The 23,201-nt window shown below is 41.5% G+C and overlaps 1 protein-coding gene across 1 annotated transcript in view; it reads right to left on the reverse strand.

Annotated features, from left to right (window-relative positions):
- LOC101171874 (GDNF family receptor alpha-4) overlaps positions 1-23,201 on the reverse strand; it is a 178,137-nt gene that overhangs the window by 8,387 nt on the left and 146,549 nt on the right. The window contains exons 2-6 of the mRNA XM_023951734.1: positions 21,640-21,921; positions 19,644-19,724; positions 11,179-11,518; positions 5,817-5,926; positions 3,654-3,788 (exon numbers count right to left, since the gene is read on the reverse strand). Coding sequence (XP_023807502.1) covers positions 3,654-3,788; positions 5,817-5,926; positions 11,179-11,518; positions 19,644-19,724; positions 21,640-21,921 — 948 coding nt within the window. The remainder of the gene's footprint in view (positions 1-3,653; positions 3,789-5,816; positions 5,927-11,178; positions 11,519-19,643; positions 19,725-21,639; positions 21,922-23,201) is intronic.

A 23,201-nucleotide genomic window follows, 5' to 3' on the forward strand; every position in this document is an offset into this window, starting at 1 on the left:
CACTACAACAGACAGGTACGAAGTCTGCATCACAGCTCCGATCTGTTGGTCCTTATCTCACTTGAGAACACAACGGCGAGGAAGAGGAAGGGGCTTGTCTGAATTAGCAGGAGTCATTTCATGTTTTTTCAGATAAGGACCTTGTCTTCGCTCTTGGAGGAGCTAATCCAAGCTGCTTCACTGCAAACGGCTTCAGAAGAATGAAGAATGAACTGTGTCGGTAACGAAGGGAAAGTTCAACTCTCACTGGAAAAGACTTTAGGTTTTTTGGTCAGCAAACAAAACTCCAGACTTCTCAGTTAAGGTAACCTCTGTGATATTCTGTGGAACACCTAAACTTTGCCTCGATAAGGTTAGAGTGCAGATCTAGTCTTTTTTGGCGACATTGTCTCCCATACGCCCTCCTATAACCCCACCTCCTTCTCTTTATTTAAGGGAGATGGCACAGGTGACATTGGCCTCCATCATAACTGCTCCTTCAGTCGGACAACACATTTTATTGCATACATACAGTATGTATCCCTTGTGCTATCCTAGGCACTTTGACATTGGGAGTTGGGTCATATAGACCCCACAAGACAGTGCGCTGAACTTTTTTAAAAAATATTTGTGATCTTCACTGGTGTCCATGGATTACATGAAATCTTTCCACCTTTCTCCACCTTTGTCATGGTAAGGAGAACACGTCAATGGTCATTTTGACCCCATAGCACAAGGGTTACACTGTAAGTATGTAACAATAAATCTGCTGATTCTGACTGCCATAAAACAAGAGAACTGGACGCACAAACTTGCCTCGAAGATTCCTCAAGGATTATTTCAAGCCACTGTTCTCTGCACGTAACCAGACTTTCCCCCAAAACTAGGCTTCAGCTATTGACCAAAGTTTCTTCATCAGTACTTTAGGGTAGACTTTTTAAGGGAGGCAGAGGAATTCAATTCTCCTTTAACCCTTGTGTTATCTTAGATGACCCCACCTTTACATTGACGTGTTCTCCCTACCATGACAAAGGTGGATAAAGGTGGAAAGATTTCATGTAATCCATGGACACCAGTGAAGATCACAAATCATTGAAGAAAAAAGGTTCAGAGCACTGTCTAGTGGGTCCAGATGACCCAACTCCCAATGTTAAAGTGCCTAGGATAGCACAAGGGATAAATAAAACATCCAGCGTCTTGAGAAACCATTGTTTCTTCTCACAGAGAAGAGCTCATATTCAAGCAAAAGCTTTTATAAAAAAATAGTTTGTAATTTTTGTTAAACTATTCATTTTGCCCTTTAAATCTTGCTTGATGATTTGAAGGCATCGGCTCCTGGAACCGGAATGCTGTGGGGTGTGGTGTCAGTGGGACGGCCGCATGCCTAAGCAGCACAAGTTTGCATTTTAAGCTCAGAAGCACGTAGTGATCTCCCAGCAGGCTGGAAGATGAGAGGTGCATCTCCAGCTGTTCATCACCCGTCCTCATGCAGAGAAGAAGCACCAACTGATATCTACAGTCGTGAGCCTTTGTGACAGCATTTTGAATAGTTTTAGATGCAGGAGCTTTAACACCTATTGTCACATCTTTTACAAATTTTTTTCCCCAAGCACTTTTTTCGTCTTCTCACTTCACAGTGTACCCAGAGGCAGAGGAACACATCACGGGCACGCCACTCTCCTGTCCCAGAGCTACATAGCTAATATCCCTCCAATTTAACCGACAGAGAAAATTTTAATAACTGCAAAAATAAATTAGCTTTGCCTCCATCTGTCCTTTTCTTTTACCTGACACACTCAGCTTTCATAAAATGGAGAAGTCCAGAGTTACTATTCTGCATCGTGATTCAGCTCTTATTGCTGTGATGAGGAAATAAAGCAGGGTGACAGCTGTTTTTAAAACCTGAGAGCACTTACCCAGGAGAGGGACATTATTCTCAGCAGTTTTCTCCTCTCCTGTCTGCAAGCAACTGTACTGTTTCCTGCCGCTATTCTCTTTGTTCGCCTCATTAATTTGGAGGCAGGAAACCAAATTACGTTCAATTACAAAGTCATCAAAGGCCATCTGAAGTCCTGCCTCAGCAAGCTGGCCTAGAAACAGTGGGGAGGCCTGAGCAAAACAACACCGAGTTCTTTTACAGAGAGGGAAAAGCCTCCAAAGGCTCCAAGAGAAATGACTTCACGGATAAGTTGTAGTCGCCACGTTTAGGAGAAAAAGCGTCCCCAAGGACAAGACAGTGTTCCGCCTGACGTAAAATAAACGAAAATTCATTTTCCCAGTTGTTGGTTTTAGCAGAGACTCCTCGCCTAGCCATAATATTTCCAGAATTAGATACAAGAAGCCAGTAAAGTTTGAATTGTGGCTGTTTGTTACTGAAACGAAATAACGACTGCTTCACAGACATGCCACTAAAGTGGCCTTCTCTTTTCTTACCACAGTATTGCTGCTGTTGTGGACGTATTACTCCTCCAATGAAGCTGCTATTCAGGGCAACACTAAAAGTAAGATCTGCCTTATTTGTTAACAAAAAAACAAGGATATTTGAATCACGATAGTTTACTAAATGTGTAGACTTACATGTTACAGATTAATTTTAGGCTCTTGCTAGAAACCTAAAATGACTTTGAAAGTTAAAGCAACACAAGTCACTTAAAAAATCTGAATGGTTGGCAACTATCTCAAGGGTTGTATACATTTTTAAATAAAAAATGCAAAAACTAAAATCCAAATAGGACTGTTTGCATTCAATCAGTGTCTCTAAGTTCCTGGAACCTGACAAAGTTAAGAGGGTGGATGACCACAGAAGCTGTTGGTGGCTAGTGAAAATGAAGGAACTTGTCAGAGAGCTCACGAAGTGGCTCGAGAAGTTTAAAGAGTATAATTTTAAAACCATCTACTGTCCTGGGATACATAGTAAAGAGACAGTTTCTCCGGTGCTTGTAAATACCCTTTCCCAGCCAGTGATGGTCAAACTTGGGGCACTGCAGTGTGAGATGCACTCAGACATCAACCATGTGCGATGCACTGTTTGCTTCATGATTTGCACTCATCGCAGTTTTTAATCATACATGCAGTGCTGGTCTTTCATCTAAGCCCCGCCCCAAAGCGTGAGAAAGGGTCCAAAAAGTCAAAAATGAAGATTTCTGACTCGAAATTTGAGAAAAAGGTGAAAGTGAAAATTTGAGTTTTGACACTTAAATAAATGCCCAACATTTGAAACTGGAAAAAAAATCAAGGTTACAAACGACTTGAAGAAATTCTCATTCTCTTTTTCAAAGTCTGCTTTGGATTTTATTTATTTAAAGTTTCAACACCAGTTTTTTAGCTTTCAGTTTGAAGATGTTGTATTTCGGTTTTCAAAACCTTTGGCACCAGAACCTCATTCCAAAACCCTCCATGACAGAAGTATCACTAAAATTAAAGTGTCATGAATTAAAGAACTCTCACAGGAAGTAGGATGCTTGCAAAACCAGCCGTGTCCAGAATCCGTGCCCTCTCTGGCTCATGTTAGTCTTTGTGGGAGAGACAGTCGTACTGCAGGAGTGTAAAAACTGAACAGAGTCTAATGAACTTTGTTCGCCTGACCCTATGTTGTGTGTCAGAGTTTCCTAACTTTCCCAGTTCTGGTTGTGTGTCAGTGTTGTCTTTGTTGTGTTTTTGGAGCTGCTACTCACTCAGGCAAACGTTGTCTTGGAAAAAAGCGAGGAAGTCGCCGCACTGATCCCTGTAGTTCCCACTCGCTGTGCACGAGCACCAGGGCCCCACGTTGGATGTGGAGTTGTCAAGATAGTTGGGTGTTATTGTGCTTCCTGTGGAGAGGGGAGGGAGGGGGGGCACTTGAATTACACAGTCTCACATTAGATTGTGACTTTGACCTCAGGTTGCCTCGCAGAAAGTCAGGTGTGATTTCTTCTTCAGCTGAACTGAGCTGAATATTTAACACTTCCTGCAGTCTGTTATTATTCCTGCTCCCCTGCCTGCTGCTCTGTACCTTTCTGAGGAGCTCTGCATGTAAACACACTCTAAGTCTCTAAAGCAGTTTGGCTTATGGTACTTTTGTGCTGCATTGTTTTTCTGTGGTTTCAAACCTCTGCTTTTTCAACTCGTTATTGTCTCGTTCTGTTTAGCTGGATCCAGTCCTGCTCTGTGGTTTTGGCACTTCATGTTTGCTCACTTTAAGTGGTTATTTCTTCTTCCCCTGTTTGTCAGTTAAACTCATTACCAGCTTTGCAGTTCTGTATTTTCTGGTTTGAATTCATTTGATGAGATTTTGAATACTATGAAGGCATTTGCAATTTCAGAAAAATGCACAGAAACAGTAACTGCCGGAGTTTAATAACACTGAAGCAGAATTATGCTTGATTTAATCTTGTGATTATGACTGTACTCTGGATACACTGTAATTTTCTATCATCCAGCGTTCTGCTAATCAGGTTAAAAATGAAGTCTTGATCTGAATGCAAATGATTCTGAGGAGGTGAGTGTGTGGAATTCAAACATGGGCAGATGAAAGTCCTTTTGTTTTTTGGTCAGTTGAGCCCAAAGTATTTTTGTTGCTACAATTTGCACATGTGGTTGAATGTGTTGGGGATGTGTTGGGGGTGTGTTGGGGGTGTGTTGTATCTGTTATAAACATGAAAGATTTCTAGGGGTGTATTTTCGGAGTGGAAAACCTTGCGTTTGATCTGTATTCAGACTATCGTCAAGCAGTCTTTCCTGCTTCGAACCAAAGCTACTAAACAAAACCACATGACTAAAGTTCTCTTCAGTCATTGGCCAAGAATTAGAAGGGCGGGGCAAAGCAATGTGATGCAAACTTTATATTTCACTGATCAATTGTGATCGTCTGTATCAACGTCAAGTACAATCCTTAGAGCAAGTCAGCAGTTTTTCTGTTTGATAACACGACAATCTTTGGTTAACATTTATTCCTAATCTGTTTACATCACGTGACCACCGGCTACGGTGGCTGTTTTGGTCCAGTTGTTCCGCTCTGAGCAAAGAGCCTATTCAGACTCAGGAATCACTCAGAGGGACCCGAAGCTCAGTCTGATTGGAAACGAACCAAAGATGAGTCAGAGAGCCTTTCCTGGCTCCAGACTCGGGTTCACTTTAAGCAAACCAAATGTGTCCAGTCTGAAAACGCCCTTGATTTGGGTAGAAAAGAAAAATTGAATCCAGTGCTGAGTTTAAGGGGCTTTTGGAGTGCAGATGAATTGCATTTGTCCTATTAGGTGAATGCATGAATATTGTCCTGCATACAGTTTAGATCTGAGCTGGTAATGCTGGAAAGTGAAAAAATAATCCTACTCTGAGTTTAACCTCTACTTCATTTTTACTTCTCAGTCATTGTCAGAGACTGTTGCAGTTTTTTTCCCTTAACACTCCACTTTTTGACCAATCAAACCAAACAACCTCTCTTCACTGTCATCCTGCAAAGGTTCAGTCTGCTTTCGTTGGGCTAAAATGACATGTTTAAACTGAACGTTTTTTTTAATCCTTTGGTACAATAAGTGATTGCTTTCCCCCCCCCCCCAAAGCACAACTTTCCACTCCCACCCGCACTCACTGTTGCATCAGGGACAATTCAGTCGAAACAGCGGTCGATAGATGTAATTGCAGTACTTATGATGCCAGCAACGCGCCTGTGTACGCTGCAGCCACATTAATCAGCAATCTATCGATCTTCCAGGCGCGCCTCTCATCACAATCCTTGAGATTCATTCTTTTGAATTCTGTTCCGTTCACTGGTCTGCAAGCCGCTGTCCATTCTTTGATATCCTTTCGTTCCCAGTCCATCACAGAGGCTAGTTAAGCAAGAAAGATGTCGTACTAACCTATCAGGCCATTGTAGGCCAGAAGACATGCTCCAAAGTTGTCCTGCTTGCAGCCGCTGGCGCTCAGCTCTGACGGCTCGCAATCATGCTGAAACTGCCTCCAGCGGGACCTGTGGGAGCAGAAACAGGACAGGCATCTTCAGCTTCCATTGCTCATCTACATGAATGTACTCCAACATCCTCTCCCTGTTTTTCCTGACTAGTTCATCAGTTCAATCAGTCACCCCCACCCCATCCATCCCTCCTATTCTTTCTATATTCTCAGCCAGTAGTCGTGTGACAAACTTCATCTCAGTTCTTAAAATACCGTGGGCTCTGCGTGCCAGGCCGGGCTGAGAGGAGATAAGACAAGCACGGATGTTTCAAACACATACAAACTTCCCTCTTTACCTTTTTACAAGGCAGCCAGACATCAAGCCTCATAACCATCATCATCATAAAGCACTATTGTGGCCATCACATCGTATCTCTGCTCACCTATCTATTAGCATTTACAACAGGATCCCCTCGAGGCGCCACAACTTTCTGCTGTGCCCCCATTTTTCATGTCATTATAATGATGTGCGTAAAACTCAAAGGCTGTTCTGTGCTGGCGGCTGGTTAATGCCGACTGACTGGTGCGGGATTGCTGTGCCTTGAGATGTTCCATTCATCGTCGCGTAGCACCTGATCAATGCCCATGACAGATGAAGCCGTTTGTCTTCCTGACATTTGAGGAGGAACCAGATTAAATGCTTACGACCATTTGCTTTCAGACAGAGGAGGCTGGAAGGATAAAGATGACAGGTCCATGTTCTTCAGACATCTGTGTGAATCTCAGTGACTTCAAGAAATACTGTTTGTGTTTTGATTGAACTACTTGAAATTCTAAAAAAAAATAAGATAAAACCCAAATTGGTAAAGATTTCTTCTTCCACTTTCGGCTTCTCCCATCAGGGGTCGCCACAGCGAACAAGTCGCATGGTAAATTTGGCAATGTTTTACGCCGGATGCCCTTCCTGACGCAACCTTCTCTAACCGGGCTTGGAACCGGCAGAGGTAGAGAAGGGAACAGGGAGCAGCCTGGAGTCGAACCCGGGTTTCACGGACGGAAGGCGCCGCAAACCAGCACGAAATTGGTAAAGATTTAATGCGTGAATATGTTTGTTTCTGTAAGCGCCCTGCTGATCATCCAATCGACACCTGCTCCACCCGCTGAGTCACTCTGAACGCTCAAAGAGCTTCAACAGGGTCATTCCATGTGATGTAGCTCTTAACTCACCTTTTAGCATCCAGGATTTTCTGAACATTGTGGTAACAAAATGAATCCCAAGTGACAAAGGCGGTTTATAATAATAAGTATTTCATATGTTCTGCTTGTTGCTTGGCTGCTTCCCAAAGCAGATGAATGCAGAATTTAATTGCACCAATTAAATACCTTTAATGAGTTTAACACCTGAATTCATTAAACCGACTAACTGACAAATTGCAGTAAATATAAATAATATGTCACAGTGGACAGATCCATCTCCTAATTCAAGCAATTCATTTTCCAAAAGGGGGAAATCAGTATGGACGGGTACAACGTCAATGAGGTCCATCTGACTGAACAGAACGACCATTTCTGTCTGGGAATCTCAGCCAAAAGCCCCCAGAAAAGCCCTAAAGGGGCAAATACCATGCAAAACTAACTTTCTAAGATTTCTAAGAAGTGTATTATAATGTCATAATTTCCCAATCCAAAAAAGCAACTGAGATCTCACGAGCTGACATGGACAAGTAAGAAACTCCCCCTTCCAGGAACAATTTGCGCTGATAGCTCCGCCCCCAGGCTTAAACACACACCCATTTTCTCTGGAGAGCTAGCCGTGATCGGCTAAATGCTTTCATTTTATATGGACAATATGCACATCCATCTTTGCAAAAGTTGTGATGTTGTTTGTTTTTGTGGGCGAAAAGCAGACAAGCTGCCGAGGCCGACTCTGGGTTGACGTTATCAAATGGGCGGCTCCCACAATTAGAGAAAGGCGGAGTCTCAGAGATCGAGTGGTCTTGGTTCGAATAGGAAAATGAGCAGTGTAAATAACTCATATTTCATTAAAACATTGTTCTTTACTGTGTCAAATATATTATCATATGGATATAGTTTACTCTGAATGGCTTAACAACAGCTTGATATAGGTTACAGAGAAATTTAAAAACAGCCTTGACACCTGTGCCATGTTGAACAAATATGTGAAAATAGGTACAGATCCCAGTGAGCAGTACTGCATGTCAGTTTTTCTCATCTGCTGCATGTCCGCATGAATACCCGCTGGCTCAGAGTAAATAAGCTGTGGTATGAGTCTGATAGCTGCAGTAGTACATCATACATTTGGTTGAAGAAGCAGACGGCCTGACTCTCTTTTGTTAGGATTATGGGCTCCTCCCACTCCTACCGAGGAATAATCGCCTCACCTGTTTCCAGTCTCCTCGTCAAACTTCAGCCTATTTATGGACTCCTCACCTTCCAGCCAATGTCAGTCCGTCTGCTCTCAGCGGTAGAGTATAGACCTATGCTAAACTCTAGACCTCGTCAAAGCCATTTCTATGCCTATGCTCATGCCTATGCCAAGAATCCTAATCCACTGTTAATCTGGTCCTTCAGACATTGCCTCCAGCATCCTCCACACCTCTGGTCTCATCTGCCGTCTAAGCCGGAACTTCCCAACACCACCACTGGGACTGATTAAAAAACTCTTTCTCACCAACCATCTCTGTTCTGTCCTGCTTCTGGGTCCAGCCTCGTGAACTCTAACACTCTTTGGTATTTACCTATTGCTGATGTAACTCTTAAATCTGTGTTTATTTTATCTGCTAACTGAACTCTGGTGTGATGCTCTATTAGTGTTGATTGGATGTAAGACAGCTGTCATGCTGGGCACCAACAAAACATATTTTAGAAACAAAGCTGTTAAAATATGAACAAAACATGGACATTAGTACACTTGTTAAATTAATAAAGGCATGTTGTACTACGCCACATGTTTTTGGGTCCTCTGAGGTTTTATCAACCTCGTTTTGAGACGTCCATGAAGGTTTGTAGTTTAATGCATAAACTAGGTGAAAGAAACCAGAAACACATGTCTAAATTCCCAGCTCAGTGATTTCTTGAGGAGCCACAGTGATGGTGAAAAGTCAGTACCTCTAACTTCGTATTTGATCAAATTCAATTCTAAATTCTCCTGTTGTTCACTAACTTTATACTCCATCTTTAGAGGCAACAAGTTGCAGCAGTTGTTTGATATTAGATCTTATCAATCTCTGAAACTGTTGTGGAGGAATTCACACCTATTTTTTCCATTTATTTATTAAACGGCCTAAATCATGTTATTTTTACAATTTTCAGAATAAACTACATCCATGTATATGATCATGTTCATGATCATCATTTGCACACTAAAAAACGAGTTTTTATTGAAATATCTGTCATTTTTGCAGCTCATTTTTGAATCTGAGGTTGATCTCTGAGGCTCCGCCTTTCTCTCCTTGTGGGTGCCGCCCATATCATGTCAACCCAGATGTCAACTGTTCAGCTGTAATAAGTGTTCGGGGGCCTGACACTAATGAAACACTACGGTAACCTCACTTGGACAAACTACGTTAGCGTCGAGATCTGCTCGGGTTCTACCTTTTTCATTTCATGTTACCTTTTGCAACTTAAAGTTCTTTTCCTTCATAACATGCCCTTAATAATAATCATAACAATAATCAAAGCTCCTTTAGAAGATCATCTCGCTCTATGTTGGACCTTTGTTTGTTTACAATGGGACTCATAATTTCTTCTTCTATGGTAGTATTTTGATTTGTCTCAACCAATCAAATACTCACACATCATTGGACCAACATACAGCCAATCAAATAGTGTGACGTCTTTATAAGTCACCGGCCCCCGAGCACTTATTGCAGGCCAAACAGTTTTGGTACCTACACCGGCCTCAGTAGCGTGTCTGCTTATGCCCATGAAAACAAACAACATCCAAACTTTTGCAAAGATGGATGTTCATATTGTTCATCTAAAAGGAAAGTGTTTAGCTCCACGGAAAAGGGTGTGTGTGTGTGTGTTAGCCCTGGCAGCACAGACTCTTCCTGTAAGAGGCGGATCCTCACTTGTCTATGTCTGCTCGGGAGAATATGCTCGGTTTTGTGGGTTGGGGGGGAGTGGTGCTAAGAAAGCAGGTTTTTAGAGGAATACTTAGAAACGCATGAATGGATCAAAATCCCACTTTTGGGTTGTTCTTTGTGATGAATTAACATTTTTAAACATGTAATATCTCTAAAAATATTTTCATGAAATAGACCTTTTAAGAAACAAATATTGTGATGCCCAGGTTTTTTTTACCGTCTCTTTACATTACAAAATTATATCCCCATCACGTAAATCAATATGAGCCGAGATTTAGCATTTAATGTGAATCTACAATTATTTTACTTATTGATAGCAGCTATTTGGAAGCAGATTAGGAAAATGAAACATGTAGAGTTTTTGTCTCTTCAATTTTTATCGTCTTGTTGAAAGTTTTTGAACCAAACCTCATCTCTCAGATGAACACTGTGGCATAACAATGAATTTTAAACCACTTGAAAGTATCCACATGGTTTGGCAGTAAAACAAGCAGCATTCACCAACCTTCCACCACCGTGCCAAACAGTTGATGTGGTGGTTTTTTGCTGGATTGCGGTGTGGGATTTGCTCTAAACTTGTTGGGGGACATTCTGGTCAAAACTGTGTTCTAGTCTGTTCATGTAACGATGTCTTGCAGCTTCTTCATATGAAGTTTGGGAAACCTCATCACTGGTGCCGCCAGCATTTTAGAGAAAGAAGGCTCTGTCTTACAAGCCGCATTTGTCTTTTCAGGACAATGTTGGGGACCTCATAGTTGAACATGCAACACAAACTTATGTGCAGCTCTTACTTTTTGAAAGTTTTTTTGTTTGTTTCCAACTCTGAGCTGTGGAAGTTTCCCCTCCACCAATGACATTCAAATGTTTTCCATCTATAAATAATTGTTTTCGTTTTGGATGTAAAGTTTTATGGCGGCCTTTGGATAAAAAAGGAACAAAAACTCTTCCTTTAAATTACAGCTTTATAGGCTTCAATTTGACGTTGGCATAAACCTCAACACTCAAGAGCAGCAAACTGCACACCTGCAGACCAGCATTATATCAAGGGCCGGTGAAGCACCCAGATGCAGCTTCCCGTCTATCAAATGAAGGTTTAGGGTTACACTAAAGACAAAAACAGTAATATAGACTCAGCTAGGGTTGATGACTATAATGTTTTGATGATGTTGTTGCAGACATTGTTGTCATGCTGACAGATGTGTGAAAACAGCTCGTCTACCTGCAGATGTAGTCTGACTTGCAGATCCGCAGCTGCATCAGGCAGTTGGGCTTGTCCTTCTCTTCGTAGGAGCAGGATGGCACGATGGTTTGCCTGCGGCGCTCCGCGCATGCCGTGTCAGTGCACGGGCAGAACAGCAGCTCGTGAGTGTAGTTGGGAGGAACGCGGTCAAAGAACTTCCTCAGCGCCTTATTGCACTTTGGTCGGTTACAGGGCCCAGAGTGCGTTGACGGCTGAATGCAGGACGACACGTACTCTGTGCGAAGCTTGTGACACGTCTCATCTATGTTACATGCCTTGGCAGCATCCAGGCAGCGGTTCACTGTTGTTACCTCAGACTCTGAAAGAAAATGGAAAAATGAAATGAGTTAAAAGCTTCTAAAATTAAACAGGTTCTTCTAAAAGCTCAAAGTCAAAAGCTTTTTCCATCTCTGTGGTTTGAGAAAATCAAATCCCAGACAAGCTCTTTAAAGTCCTACAAGTCCTAATTTGAGCTGGAATTAATTTACTGTTTCTCACCCCAATCTCCAGTGTTGTGTTTTACAAATGAAAACGCCACATCCTTTAAGTAAATCAAAATACTAATTATTTGCAATGAGTATCTTTGTGATAAATAGAAAGTGAATGACCCTTAAATGTTGCATGAGCTTGGGCTGGGGATGGTTTTTCAGAAAATGCCTAATGGCTGTATATTTCATTCTGCTGGGTTAATGCAAAGTGGCAGCTGTGAAGAAGTGGATCCTCCATCTCTCCAAAGCCACAACAAGACCTGTAATTACTACACCTTCCCTTTCCTCCATCCATCCATCTAGGCAGCACTTCCTCCCTCCATTCAGGGCCATCCCTCACTCACCTGATTTCCTCTTCCCTCTATATTCTTCACTTGACCACTTCATTCCATCATGCTCCGATCAACTTCACTCCATCTTTCTTTTCTTCCGCTCAGCACTCTGTCATTTGTCCTCCATCCTACTTCAACCCTGTCCATCTCTGCCTTCCCCAGTGCCCATGCCTCTGCTGGCCTCTCTGTAATGAGCTTCCTCTGTGATGGCACTGGAAGTGTCCCTCACAGCAGCTTTCCTTTTTGTCTGCATTGTTTCCCAATCTATGCTTATATTTCCGTGACTTTTCTTTTGTCCCAAGTGACCCCCACCTCCCTAGTCAATGCAGCCATGATGATGCTGTGGCACCATGAGCTGCTCATTAGTTTGGGAAGAGCCTGCAGTTGTGTCTCCTGGTGTATTCGACTTTGACCAGGCTCTCACAGAAAATAGGGATGACCTTGGAGAGCAAGCTAACAGCCTAACACTGTGCAAAGGCTATTGTGTTCCCATTTAAACTGCTTGGACGCCTACAGGGTGGAAAGAGGGGACTTTGACAAATTATACCCTATGGCTACATTAATGGGAAGGACAATATGCACATATATTTTTATAAAAATACTAAAGATTTGGAGCTAATCTCATCTTTGCTGGATCTTCAGGAGGCAGAAAACACTCACAGCCAGCATCACTCTGGCCTTTTGGAGCCTGTCTTTGCATGTCTTCTAGTTGAAACGTCTTCTTCCAGCTCACAGTTCAGGCTGAGCTTTAGTTACTAATCGAAGATAATAAGCCTTTGGGTGCTACTTTTGTTCTATGTGCTAAATGTAGTTGGAACATAGCGGAGGAGCAGGCTGCTGTTGTTTTATGTTACCTGACAAATTGTGCAACAGAAGGAAAAAAATAAACATTGTTGTGAATTTCCTTTAGCAAGAGAAACAAAGCCGCCATCCAAAGGGCAACAAAAGCATCATTGCCACTTTTGTGGACTCTGTTGCTGGAAATTTGTTTAATTACTAAAACATAATGCAGCTAATAATTTTATCAGGAGATGTATTTGAGAACTGGATGGAGTGAGTGTGAGGTCACTCATAGAAAAGGATTTACTTCTAGCCTCATCCTAACCAGGCCAGTCGCTTTTTTGTTGGAGCCACAAGCTGTTAGTAAGCAGTGATTGGTCAGAGTAGGTCAGAGTCATCGTTTCTATGGCAACCACTCTAACTAATCAGGAGCGAGCTTGTTGAAAATCTACACCCCTACCACTGAAAGTGAATCTGTCAAACAAACGCTTCGAACACTCGAGGTGGGGGACAGCGGGCACCACCTATTTTTATTGAGGCATCTGATTGGTCAGTTTATAACTTAATTAACTACAGTAAAAGGGTTATGTAGAAATAGAATTATCAGAACATGTTGAAGGTGTCAGAACAAGACTGGTTATTCTGACCAATAAAAGGACTGAGTAACAGCCGTTTATTTCTTGTGGGATTTTGGCTTCTTGGAACAATCAGATACTTCCTGTTTGGAACATCAGGGGGGAGGGGTCACTCAGTCCAGTTCTCTTGTACAGTCAATGGTTCTCACCAGCATAAAGTGGGTCATGCTGTCAGCAAAAAGTTCCCATGTTTAGGTATTTTTATTATTCGTTTTACATTTAAGTTTCACTGGTTCATGTATGGATTCCAGTGTCAAGTGTTAAAGGTTGCAGACCTCTGGTGTAGCCACTAAAAGGGAAGTAGAGATTTACATACTTGGAGTCCAGTGGACTGGAGTTAGATGTGGTTGGTTCTTGGAGCAAAGAATCCCCCCCGCTGACACATACACACATGCAGCTGTAATAACAGCTTCACCAACGTACAAGACCAGACGTTTTTCACAGCAGATAATGTTTGAGAAATTTTCTTCCACAAGTGAGAGCATATTTCATTCCCCCTGTAGTCTTTTGGGTTATACAAGCATTTGTAGCTCCTCCACCAGCTGTTATTCAAAACAATCCATTGTTCAAATTGCACAATAGAAGGTACATTTGTCTTTACGACCTTCCATATCTCTACCCACCCCTTGAAATTACTCACCCATTAGGGATTAGTTGTTTGACGTTGTTTGATGACTCAGGGCCACAGAGAAAGATGTGAGCTGTTGCATTCAGTAAGAATAAATTTCCTGATCTGATTCCTAGTCATTTAATTTTGATACCGATACAGAGTTCCAATCAGATGCTTCCGATCAGTTACTGTCTAAATGGATCCGGGTTGGTCCCTATTTTTATTTTATCACGGTCTTTTATCTTTTAAAACTTAAACAGGGCACTTCTGTGAAGTGGCTGTAACAATTCAGTTAAAATAGTCCAACTGTTTATTAAAAAACTTGTAAAAGGGTCTACATCATGCTATTTTTAAGCCTCTCAAAGTAAACTATTTTTATATATATGTGATAATACATTACCTTTGGCACAATAAAAAAAACATATTTTTTAATGAAATATGACTCATTTTCTCAGCTCATTTTTCTACCTGGAAGTAAGACGACTCGGCTTCTAAGGCCATGCCTTTCTCTCCTTATGGGTGCCATCCAATTCTCTAGTCTAGATTGGGCCTAATTTTTGATCAAGTGATCGGATTGAGAAATCCTGAGTTAATATTGCTTCACATGACTGCTCAGCTCTGAGCAAAGCTGTGTTTTGTTTTCTACACTTAAAGCATTTGGTAACAATCATCTCGAACCAAAGTGCATTCACTGTGACAATCAATCATTCGCAACTGATGGGAGGATATTCTTGTTGTTTTGCAAAGCAGACTCAAAGAAAATCCAACTAAAAGTATATTTTTCCTCCAACTAAGAAGCATGAAGTGTAAAATCCTTGGGAGGAAAACACAATTTGTGCACTCCAACAAGCCAGTGAGGCATCAAAAAGCTCCTGTCTGAGAGAAGACACACTATCAACAGTCATGACTTTGGGTAGCTGATTAATTGATTCAGGGTCAAGCATATTGTTATACTAATACTGCTTTAAAGTATGACAAGCTGCAGATTCAGCTTGAACTTTTTGAAATGGGTCATTATTCCGTTTGAGGGAAAGATGCTACAAGGGTGGAAAAACATCCATTAATCACACCTCCGTTGTTTTTGCCATTCGCTTGTCAAGATGCGTGGCACGGGTGTAACTTTGACCTCCTGTGCAGTTACTGGAGGGAAATTTATGTGGAGGCAGTACAGTAAAGCTGCTGTAAATCAACAAAGCCTGGAAGCAGAGCTGTGGCGTTCAGAGGCAGCATATGCATGAGGTCAGGAGAGGCTTGTTGAAATGAGACATTGTTTACTCTTCTCCTCGATTTTAGGGGATTTTCTTCCAGTCAGATGATAAATAGTCTGTTGTTTTCTTTGAGCACAGAGCCCACATAGAGTAATGAGTCCAGGAGATGCAGGTCAGGATTTTCTCAGAATCAGAGATAATCTGACATCATGCCCTCACTTCACCACTGATTTTCATGGTCAATGTGGACATTGATTTTTGAGATGTTTTGGATGAATGTGGGTGAACAATAACAATCCAAACCTCTTAACCCAAACAGGGAAGAAAAGTGGCTTTAGCAAAACTGATCAATGCAATTCTGGTGTGAAATTCTGAAAACTAGCGCGGAAAGATGAGATTTTTCATCAATTTTGGTTGGACGTCAGTGCAAGCATATCTGACAGAATGCAGGGGTATTTAACCAGCAGTGGACAAACGATTAGATCTTTATTCAATGGGAAAAAAGCTCAGCCAAATACATCTGTAGGCTACGCTAAGCCTAGCTGAACCAGTCATCTGATACCAAGCAGCGGTAAACCTTTCACTGATGGAGAATTTGGCGTTTCCCAAGAAGAAAGATGTTGTAAATGTTCTGTCTGTCGGCGAGTACAATCACAAGATGCATTGAAATTGGGGGTAATGCATACATCTGCCCAGCTGCAGAAGAATACAACAGAACTGGACTTTTTTCATTATCACTGGATGAGAGCACAGACATGCAGGACACAGCACAGATGCTCATTTTTATTGGTGAAGTTTCGCTCAAACTTTGAGATGCGTGAGGAGCCCTCCACCGTCTCAAAGGGACTATGACGGGACAGGACAGCCTATTTATTGGGTATATTTTTGACATGTATTATCATTTTCCCTGACTTTTTCTGTAAAGATCACAGAGAGGGTTATTAATATTTGTTTATGTGTGGCTTTCTGGAAAACCATAAATGTTTACTCCCAGACCCCCCTTGTGATTGTAACACTCTCTGTTAGCCTACAAACTGACCCTGGCCTCACATCAGAGCAGAAAAAAGTTCCTTCTATGCATTAAACATTCCTTAATGTCTGCTATTCAGCCATGCAGGTGGATAACTGCATCACAACATGCAAAAAGCAGTCAAATATAGTGTAAGATCCCATATACACACAGATTTATGCACATTTTCTGTACAAGAGGGACTGAAGTGTTTTAGACAAACCTACTTGTATTTTATACTTGTTCCTGTTGCTTTTTTATGTTTAAGTTGAAATAGTTCTTAGGTCATTCTGTATTTGTGGCACAGTTTCCTCTCTTGCTCACCCACTCATTTAATTGTAAGTGTTTGCGTCAGAAGTGAACAGAGGGGAGAACAGGAACAACAGAACAAAATCCTTTAAAAGCTCCAAAGAAAAAAAAAGCTTTACAACAAAAAACGTTGGAAAAAGGAAAACTACCACTGAGGCAAAAGGCTTCTCAGGCTGGCAGGAAACACGTCTCTCCTTTTGTGCCTGATGTTCAAAATGATCTAGAAGTTAAAGTCGAAACAAGGGCATTCTGAAAGCTCTTCTATCCCCACTTCAGCCTCTCATGCTGACAAAGCGTGCATAAACAGAAGCATTTTCTTTGTCCTTCATGCATGTAAGTTGGTGTTTACATCTTAGACCTATCTTATTAACATTGGAATCTTACATCTTTCAGTGTGTAGACAACCACTTTCAGACACATTGCAAGATTCTGATTCTGCAACAATACTCTTTTCATGTTTAACTGGCACTTAACTACCAATAAAGCTTAAACGGCATCGTTTAATGATAGAAAAACATGCTTTTGCAGTTGTGCAGATGAAGTTTTCTTAATTTACGTGATTCTAAAGCATGAAATGTGCTGCCTTTTCTAACAAAGATCCTTTGTTTTCAAAACGAGGTGAATGTGCAGCAGTGAAATTCCTATTTTTTTCCTCTCACAGATGGATTGCACTTACACACTTCTTCTACATATAATCAAAGTTATATAGTATATAATAGATGTGCATTAGGCCACAGGATTGTATTTCAGTATCGCTGTCATCTTAGAAGGGAAGCAATTTATGAAAAGTTGAGAAAATGTGTTGTTTCTGTTTGTATTTAGTCATTTTGATGGTTGTTTGTGTCATTTCAAAAGTCAATTTTGTTATCCAATATAAATATCAAGTATGAGCTGGCCACTTAAAATAAAGTGACTCTATCTACTGAAATATTCATATTGAAAAATATTCATGGTCACTTATAGTTGAATGTTTTTGGTGTATTCTGAGTGAACCCTGACACATACAGGACGTTCAGACGGTGTCCCACCTCTCTGCAGGCTGCAGCAGAAACACTTAACGTTAACCAATAGAAAGCTTGACTTTGGTTTGTGTGCCATGTTAAGGCAGCTTCAGTGCTCATAGCAATTCAAAACAATACCCACAGTAATTTAGTTATAATTTAGTTAGACATATTTTATATGAATGTTTTGTCATGTTAAGCCCGTGTCACACTGCCACTACTTCACTTTTTGCACATGGTGGTCTTTTGTGATACGTGCGTGATCTATGTGATTCCCAGGTTTTTCTCGAGTTCGTCATTTGTCGAGGTGCACAGATGGCCGTCAAAGGTTTCGGCCGACGGCTCTTTACGTGAATTAGGTTTTGATTAGGTTTGCGTAGTTTATACGTGTTTTATGTGTAGTTTTTACGAGATGCATATGCAAGTTTGTGGCTTGTCACGACCACTCCATGTATGTTTAACAGAATTTTCATACATATACCACCGATGTATAACTTTCATATGACATATAAGACTCACATATCACATTAAAACGACATAATTGATGCACAAATCACTAATAAATTACATATAAACAGCACAATAGTCACACACGGTTCATGATCTACATGTATTTACTTGGTCTTTGTGTGGATTATTCTTCTGTCGTTTTAACGTGGTTTATTCGTGATACATCTGTGACCATTTCACAAAAAGACCACACCTTTTCTCCCGTTTTCCACGATATTCATGGTTGACCAATTTTTTTTATCTGTGCAGTATATGTGCAAAACGTATGTAGTGGCTGCAGTGACATTGCCTGTAGATATGAATTCTCACTTCAAGGACATTATCTTGAATTTTCATATATTTGCTCTTTGCTCTTTCTGTGAAGATAAAACAAACTGTCTTCATCTGAAAAATAGCAAATGAACTCTCTCTCTCTACAAAAGAAAACAAAAAGTAGCTTGAAGCGGTGGGCCATGCCATGAAATTTCATGGCATGGCCCACCGCTTGAGGGTTGAACAGTGACAACTGGTTACAGACCTGAACGCGCCAGAGCTTGAGTTCAATTTTAACTGCTCCAAAAAGAATGTTTCACCAACAAGACATGTTTGAAAACCTTTTAGGGAGGAAGGAGGAGGTGGTGGATCTCCTCCAACTGTCATAACATAAAACTAAGCTCTGGTCCCCTGAGATCTAATATTATCCCAGCACTTCAGCTTCGCTGATAGTGATTGATTATTGGCTAACAAAATGCATGCCCGGCCTGGGTTAGAAACTAAAAATATATATTGGAAGCTTTCCAAATGTGTGGCTTTTTAGAGAAGAGCAAAAAAGTGAAACAATAATGCTTCACAAATTTACACCTTTATTTTGAGAGGAAGACTTTTACAAGTGCAGCTAAAGGACTGCTAATGACTATCTTTATTTTTTTCTGTACATGGGTCATGTTAGAAACACAGTTTTTTTCCCCCCCAGAATGCAACTACTCTCCTGGAGAGTAAAGCAAATGGCTTCATGTCTTCAAGAAAAAAGTCTATAACTCCTTTTGTGTGCTGCTTCTCTTTTTCTTCCAGGGATTCACAAACACATCAAAGAGCAAAACTGAAAAAATGCAATGACTTTTCAGAAAACCTGCCCTGCCTGTGCTCCTTTTTTCCACTCAGCCTCACTAACCTCTTGCCATGGCATCTTTTTTTTCCTCTATTTTTCAATTTGGTTTTTTTTCAGTCTCTTCTTCACACTATGTCTGGTTCCCCTTCATCCATCCCAGTATTTCTGCTTCCATTGGATAAAAGAAAATCAACAATTAATCTGTGCCTCGGGGGCAAACAGCAGCACATACCCACCCTGCGGCTTGCCCACAGGGCCAGAGGCGAGGCAGGGGTAAAGTGAGGGCTGTCACTCATCAAACACTCCATGTCACCACCCACTCACACATGCATCCCACTGTGTGTCAGGAGGATTAAGATGGATTCTGAGTTGGGAACGGTTTGTTTGTTGTGCTGAGCTGCTGATGGTGAATTTCACATTTCCTGTACTGTAAATGTTGATAATGTGAAGCAGCAGCAGCTGCTCGGCCGGTCACCTGCAGCGATGGAGGCCAGCCGGACGTAGTCAGAGGCCTTGTCCTCTGGCTCATACGGGTAACCCTCCACCAGGCTGAATCCTGCCAACACAAACAAGCAAGGTCAGGCTTACTGCATGGACAAACCCCTCCTCCCTTCAGATTCACTTTACAAATAAAAAAAGTTTCGGATGCTGATTCAACCAGGCTATGAAAACACATTAGGATACAATCTCAGTGGCTGTGGGATCAGACCATTTGGCTTAAACCACCTCTGCAGGCATTGATTAAATCCATAAAAACAGAGTTTTGTTGATCATAAAACCAGAATTCCCATTATTTTCAGCTGATCCTGCTTTAAATTAACAAAAAACAGCTTTGAGTGCGATCAGATCTCAGTTTCTGTGAAACAAATCCTTGGATGAACCTGTAAAGCTACACTGCAAGTAGTGGGAACTGTCTGACTGCATGGAAGAAATGGTTTGCTTTTGACTTTCTTTGTCCTTATAAAAGAAAGAAAAGTTTTGGCCTTTTGGGTTAAAGATTGGCCAATTTAAATATTTTGCTTTAAAATATATTCCGTGTTTAAAAAAAACAAACATCTGTGTTTAAACACACGAATGTTAAAGTAAAGTCTGTGAGGATTTCAACAGCTTTGTGATTCATTGGAAATTACAGTTGCTCCAGGAATGGGAGAGGGCAGTTGACAATTGTGTGTGTGTGTGTGGGGGGGGGGGGGGGGGGGGTGGCATTGACCCTTTTTTGTGACAGTGCAGCTTGTAAAAAAAGCTGTAATAAAATGTCTTTGTGTATTAAGAAGTGGTAAAAGGACATAAGCAGTTCTTAGCAGTTCTTAATCATGGTCTTCTTCTTTACTGGGTTGTTTGGAGTAAGAACTCTGGGCTGAATCTCCCTAAATGTGGATGTTGAGGTAAGTGAAGCCTGCGATATTTTTTGACCATGTTTTAGCGCTTACTGTGCGGGTTGTTGACTCCTCAATGACTATTCGGTGGTATTGCCGTCCTTCTTTCTGTCTATCTTTTTTTGAAACCTTACAAAAAATAATTGTAGGCTTTTGTCTTGTTATTTTCTCCTGTTGTTTTTTTTTTCTTTTAACTTATCAGACAAATGGTCGACCCGTGACTCAAAAACCAGACTAAGACATGATCCAAACCGTAGTTATTTTTTATCCACCCTTATTAGCAATTCCTTAAAAACGCCAACCAGATTGACCCAATTGGTTCTTGCACTTTCTCTGGTGTCCCTCCCTATGCTCCTCTGTAATAGGATGAAGCCACTGCCCATGAACTCACCTTGAAGAGGTGGATCAGCTTTCCTACAGGCTCTGCCTTGGTGTCAAGAGCTGAAGTGAGCACCCCCACATCCATAGATCTTTGCTTGAAAAGGGACATTACATTTTCCATCAAATATCAGCCTTGGCCTCTCTGATGGGCTATTTTGTTGCCCTTAGCAATACATGAAAGACTGCATTAGATTTTTTAATTATTCCATCTGTTTTGCATAAACCCTGAACCACAGGGCCGGGGTGTGCATTGCAGCGTACGCCTCCTGGTCCATTTATGGCACATTTTCCAGTTTGTTGTTCTGCAGTTTGATTTTCAAAGAAATACAGCATGCTGTCAGCCCACAGAGGCAGTAAATTTTCTCTTCTGCTGGAAATGAAAGTATCTGCTAAACGCTTTTTTTAATGCAAGTGCAAGGCAGATAAAGGCCTTCAGTGTGGGACACGGTAATGACAGAGGAAGGCATTTGAAATAAGCACTGGAGTGATAAAATACAATGTGTGTGGGTGAAATGAAAGGAATCAGACCTCTACTTTTACCTATTTTGGAAACAATAATCACTCTTTTCATTCCGGCTTGAAATCTGTTGTTGAACAACGTGGAGGTGGAAGTCTAATTCATTTGCAACGGGCAGTCGATAATCCCCAAAATATACCGTACCTGCTCTCGCCCACCCCATAATCATGGTTCTCAAGTGTTAGGGCCATTCTCACCATGCAGCACCGACTGGTGAAGGCTCCAGTAGATGCTCAGGCAGTTCTTTTCCTTCTTCATTCCACGTTTGCACTGGCAGCCATGCAGAGGTGTGGACAGGAGCGCCTTCATGGCATTGTCACACTGGTTCCGCGCTCCAGGCCCAAGTTTCACGCTGCCGTCTCCTGCCACACACTGCCGGAGGGTGCGCAGTCGCGGGCTGCAGGTGTCGTCACTGGAGCAGGTGTCTCCAGCTTGCAGACAGTCGCTCCCGCCTGCAGACAAAGCCAGACGTGGGACTCCTGTAAGGCAAGACAGGAGACCAATTAATAGAGATAGTAGATAGCTTAAAGTACCATGGTTTGTGCCAGATACAGAGATCTCTTTTAGATTGCAGGTCCCCCACTGTGCAAACTATAAGTGAAGCCCAGGTTTTATTTCAGAAACAAATCTTGTTTTTCACTCAGAGCTTGCAATAGTCTGGTAGCACATACATTTTTACTTCTGATGGATTTGGAGATGTTCTGTACCGGAGTCCGTTGTCCACCTGTCTTCAATTATTAAGTACTCTGTATCACTGTGCCTTGAGGTTCCTGAGGTTGTCGCCTCACTCATCATGATGAACTGTATGCCAGAGCTGGGTGGCCCTCTCTGATCATGGAAAGGTATACGCACTGGATGACTTTGGTCTATAAGGCATTACATGGTTTGGCTCCTCCGTACTTCTGTTCTCTTCTTCAAAGAACCGCCAGTCGTTATGCCTTACGCTGTATTGATGTTTTTCATCTGCATATTCCTCATGTCCAAACTAAATTTGGGAAACAAGCCTTCATTTTCTGCCGTCTTTGCCTCAAATACTCTCCAAGTCAAAGGGAAATTGTCCGAAATTGTTTCTTTTGGATTTTTTGTGCACCTTGCACTTAAAAAGTTTGATTGTTTACAATGAGTGCACCTTATGTTGGACGGTTTTGCATCTATTGCACTTTATAACACTTACTTTGCTGCACCTTAACTTTATACTGTAATGATTCCAATCCTATTTGTTTAATTTCATATTGTTATCATGTTTTGTGTGCTGCTGACCTCTTGTCTAGGTCACTCTTGCAAAAGAGATCCTAATCTCAATGGGTTTTAGTAGTGGTGTGGGGAAAAATTTCATTGGGTGATACTTATAAATACTTATAGATTTAAAATACTAAAGTCAATCAGCGCCTGACTTTTGTTGTCCACTTCAACCCCCAACCGCTAGTTGGCAGCAGAGCACGCTGAGCCTCTTTGAGCAGCTCTACACCGCACAAAACAACTACAAGATCTCGCGAGAATCAGCTTGTGTTGAATGCTAAACATTCAGTCAGCCTCACAGTTTTTGTTGTTGTGAGACATGTGCTACGTAGTTTTTGTTTCGGATGTACCGAACTGGAACTCTTTGCCACGTTGCTGCTAGTACCACATAGAACAACAGATTGTGGTGCGTTGTAGCTGGCTCCAGACGAGAACTAGTGACACACATCGTGTCGTCAGACTCTTGCTAGTACACACCCTTAGTTTTTAACTGGTTAAATAAAGGTTACTACTACTACTA

This window comes from Oryzias latipes, chromosome 22, assembly GCF_002234675.1.
Source record: "Oryzias latipes chromosome 22, ASM223467v1".
NCBI classification, from domain to species: Eukaryota; Metazoa; Chordata; class Actinopteri; order Beloniformes; family Adrianichthyidae; genus Oryzias; species Oryzias latipes.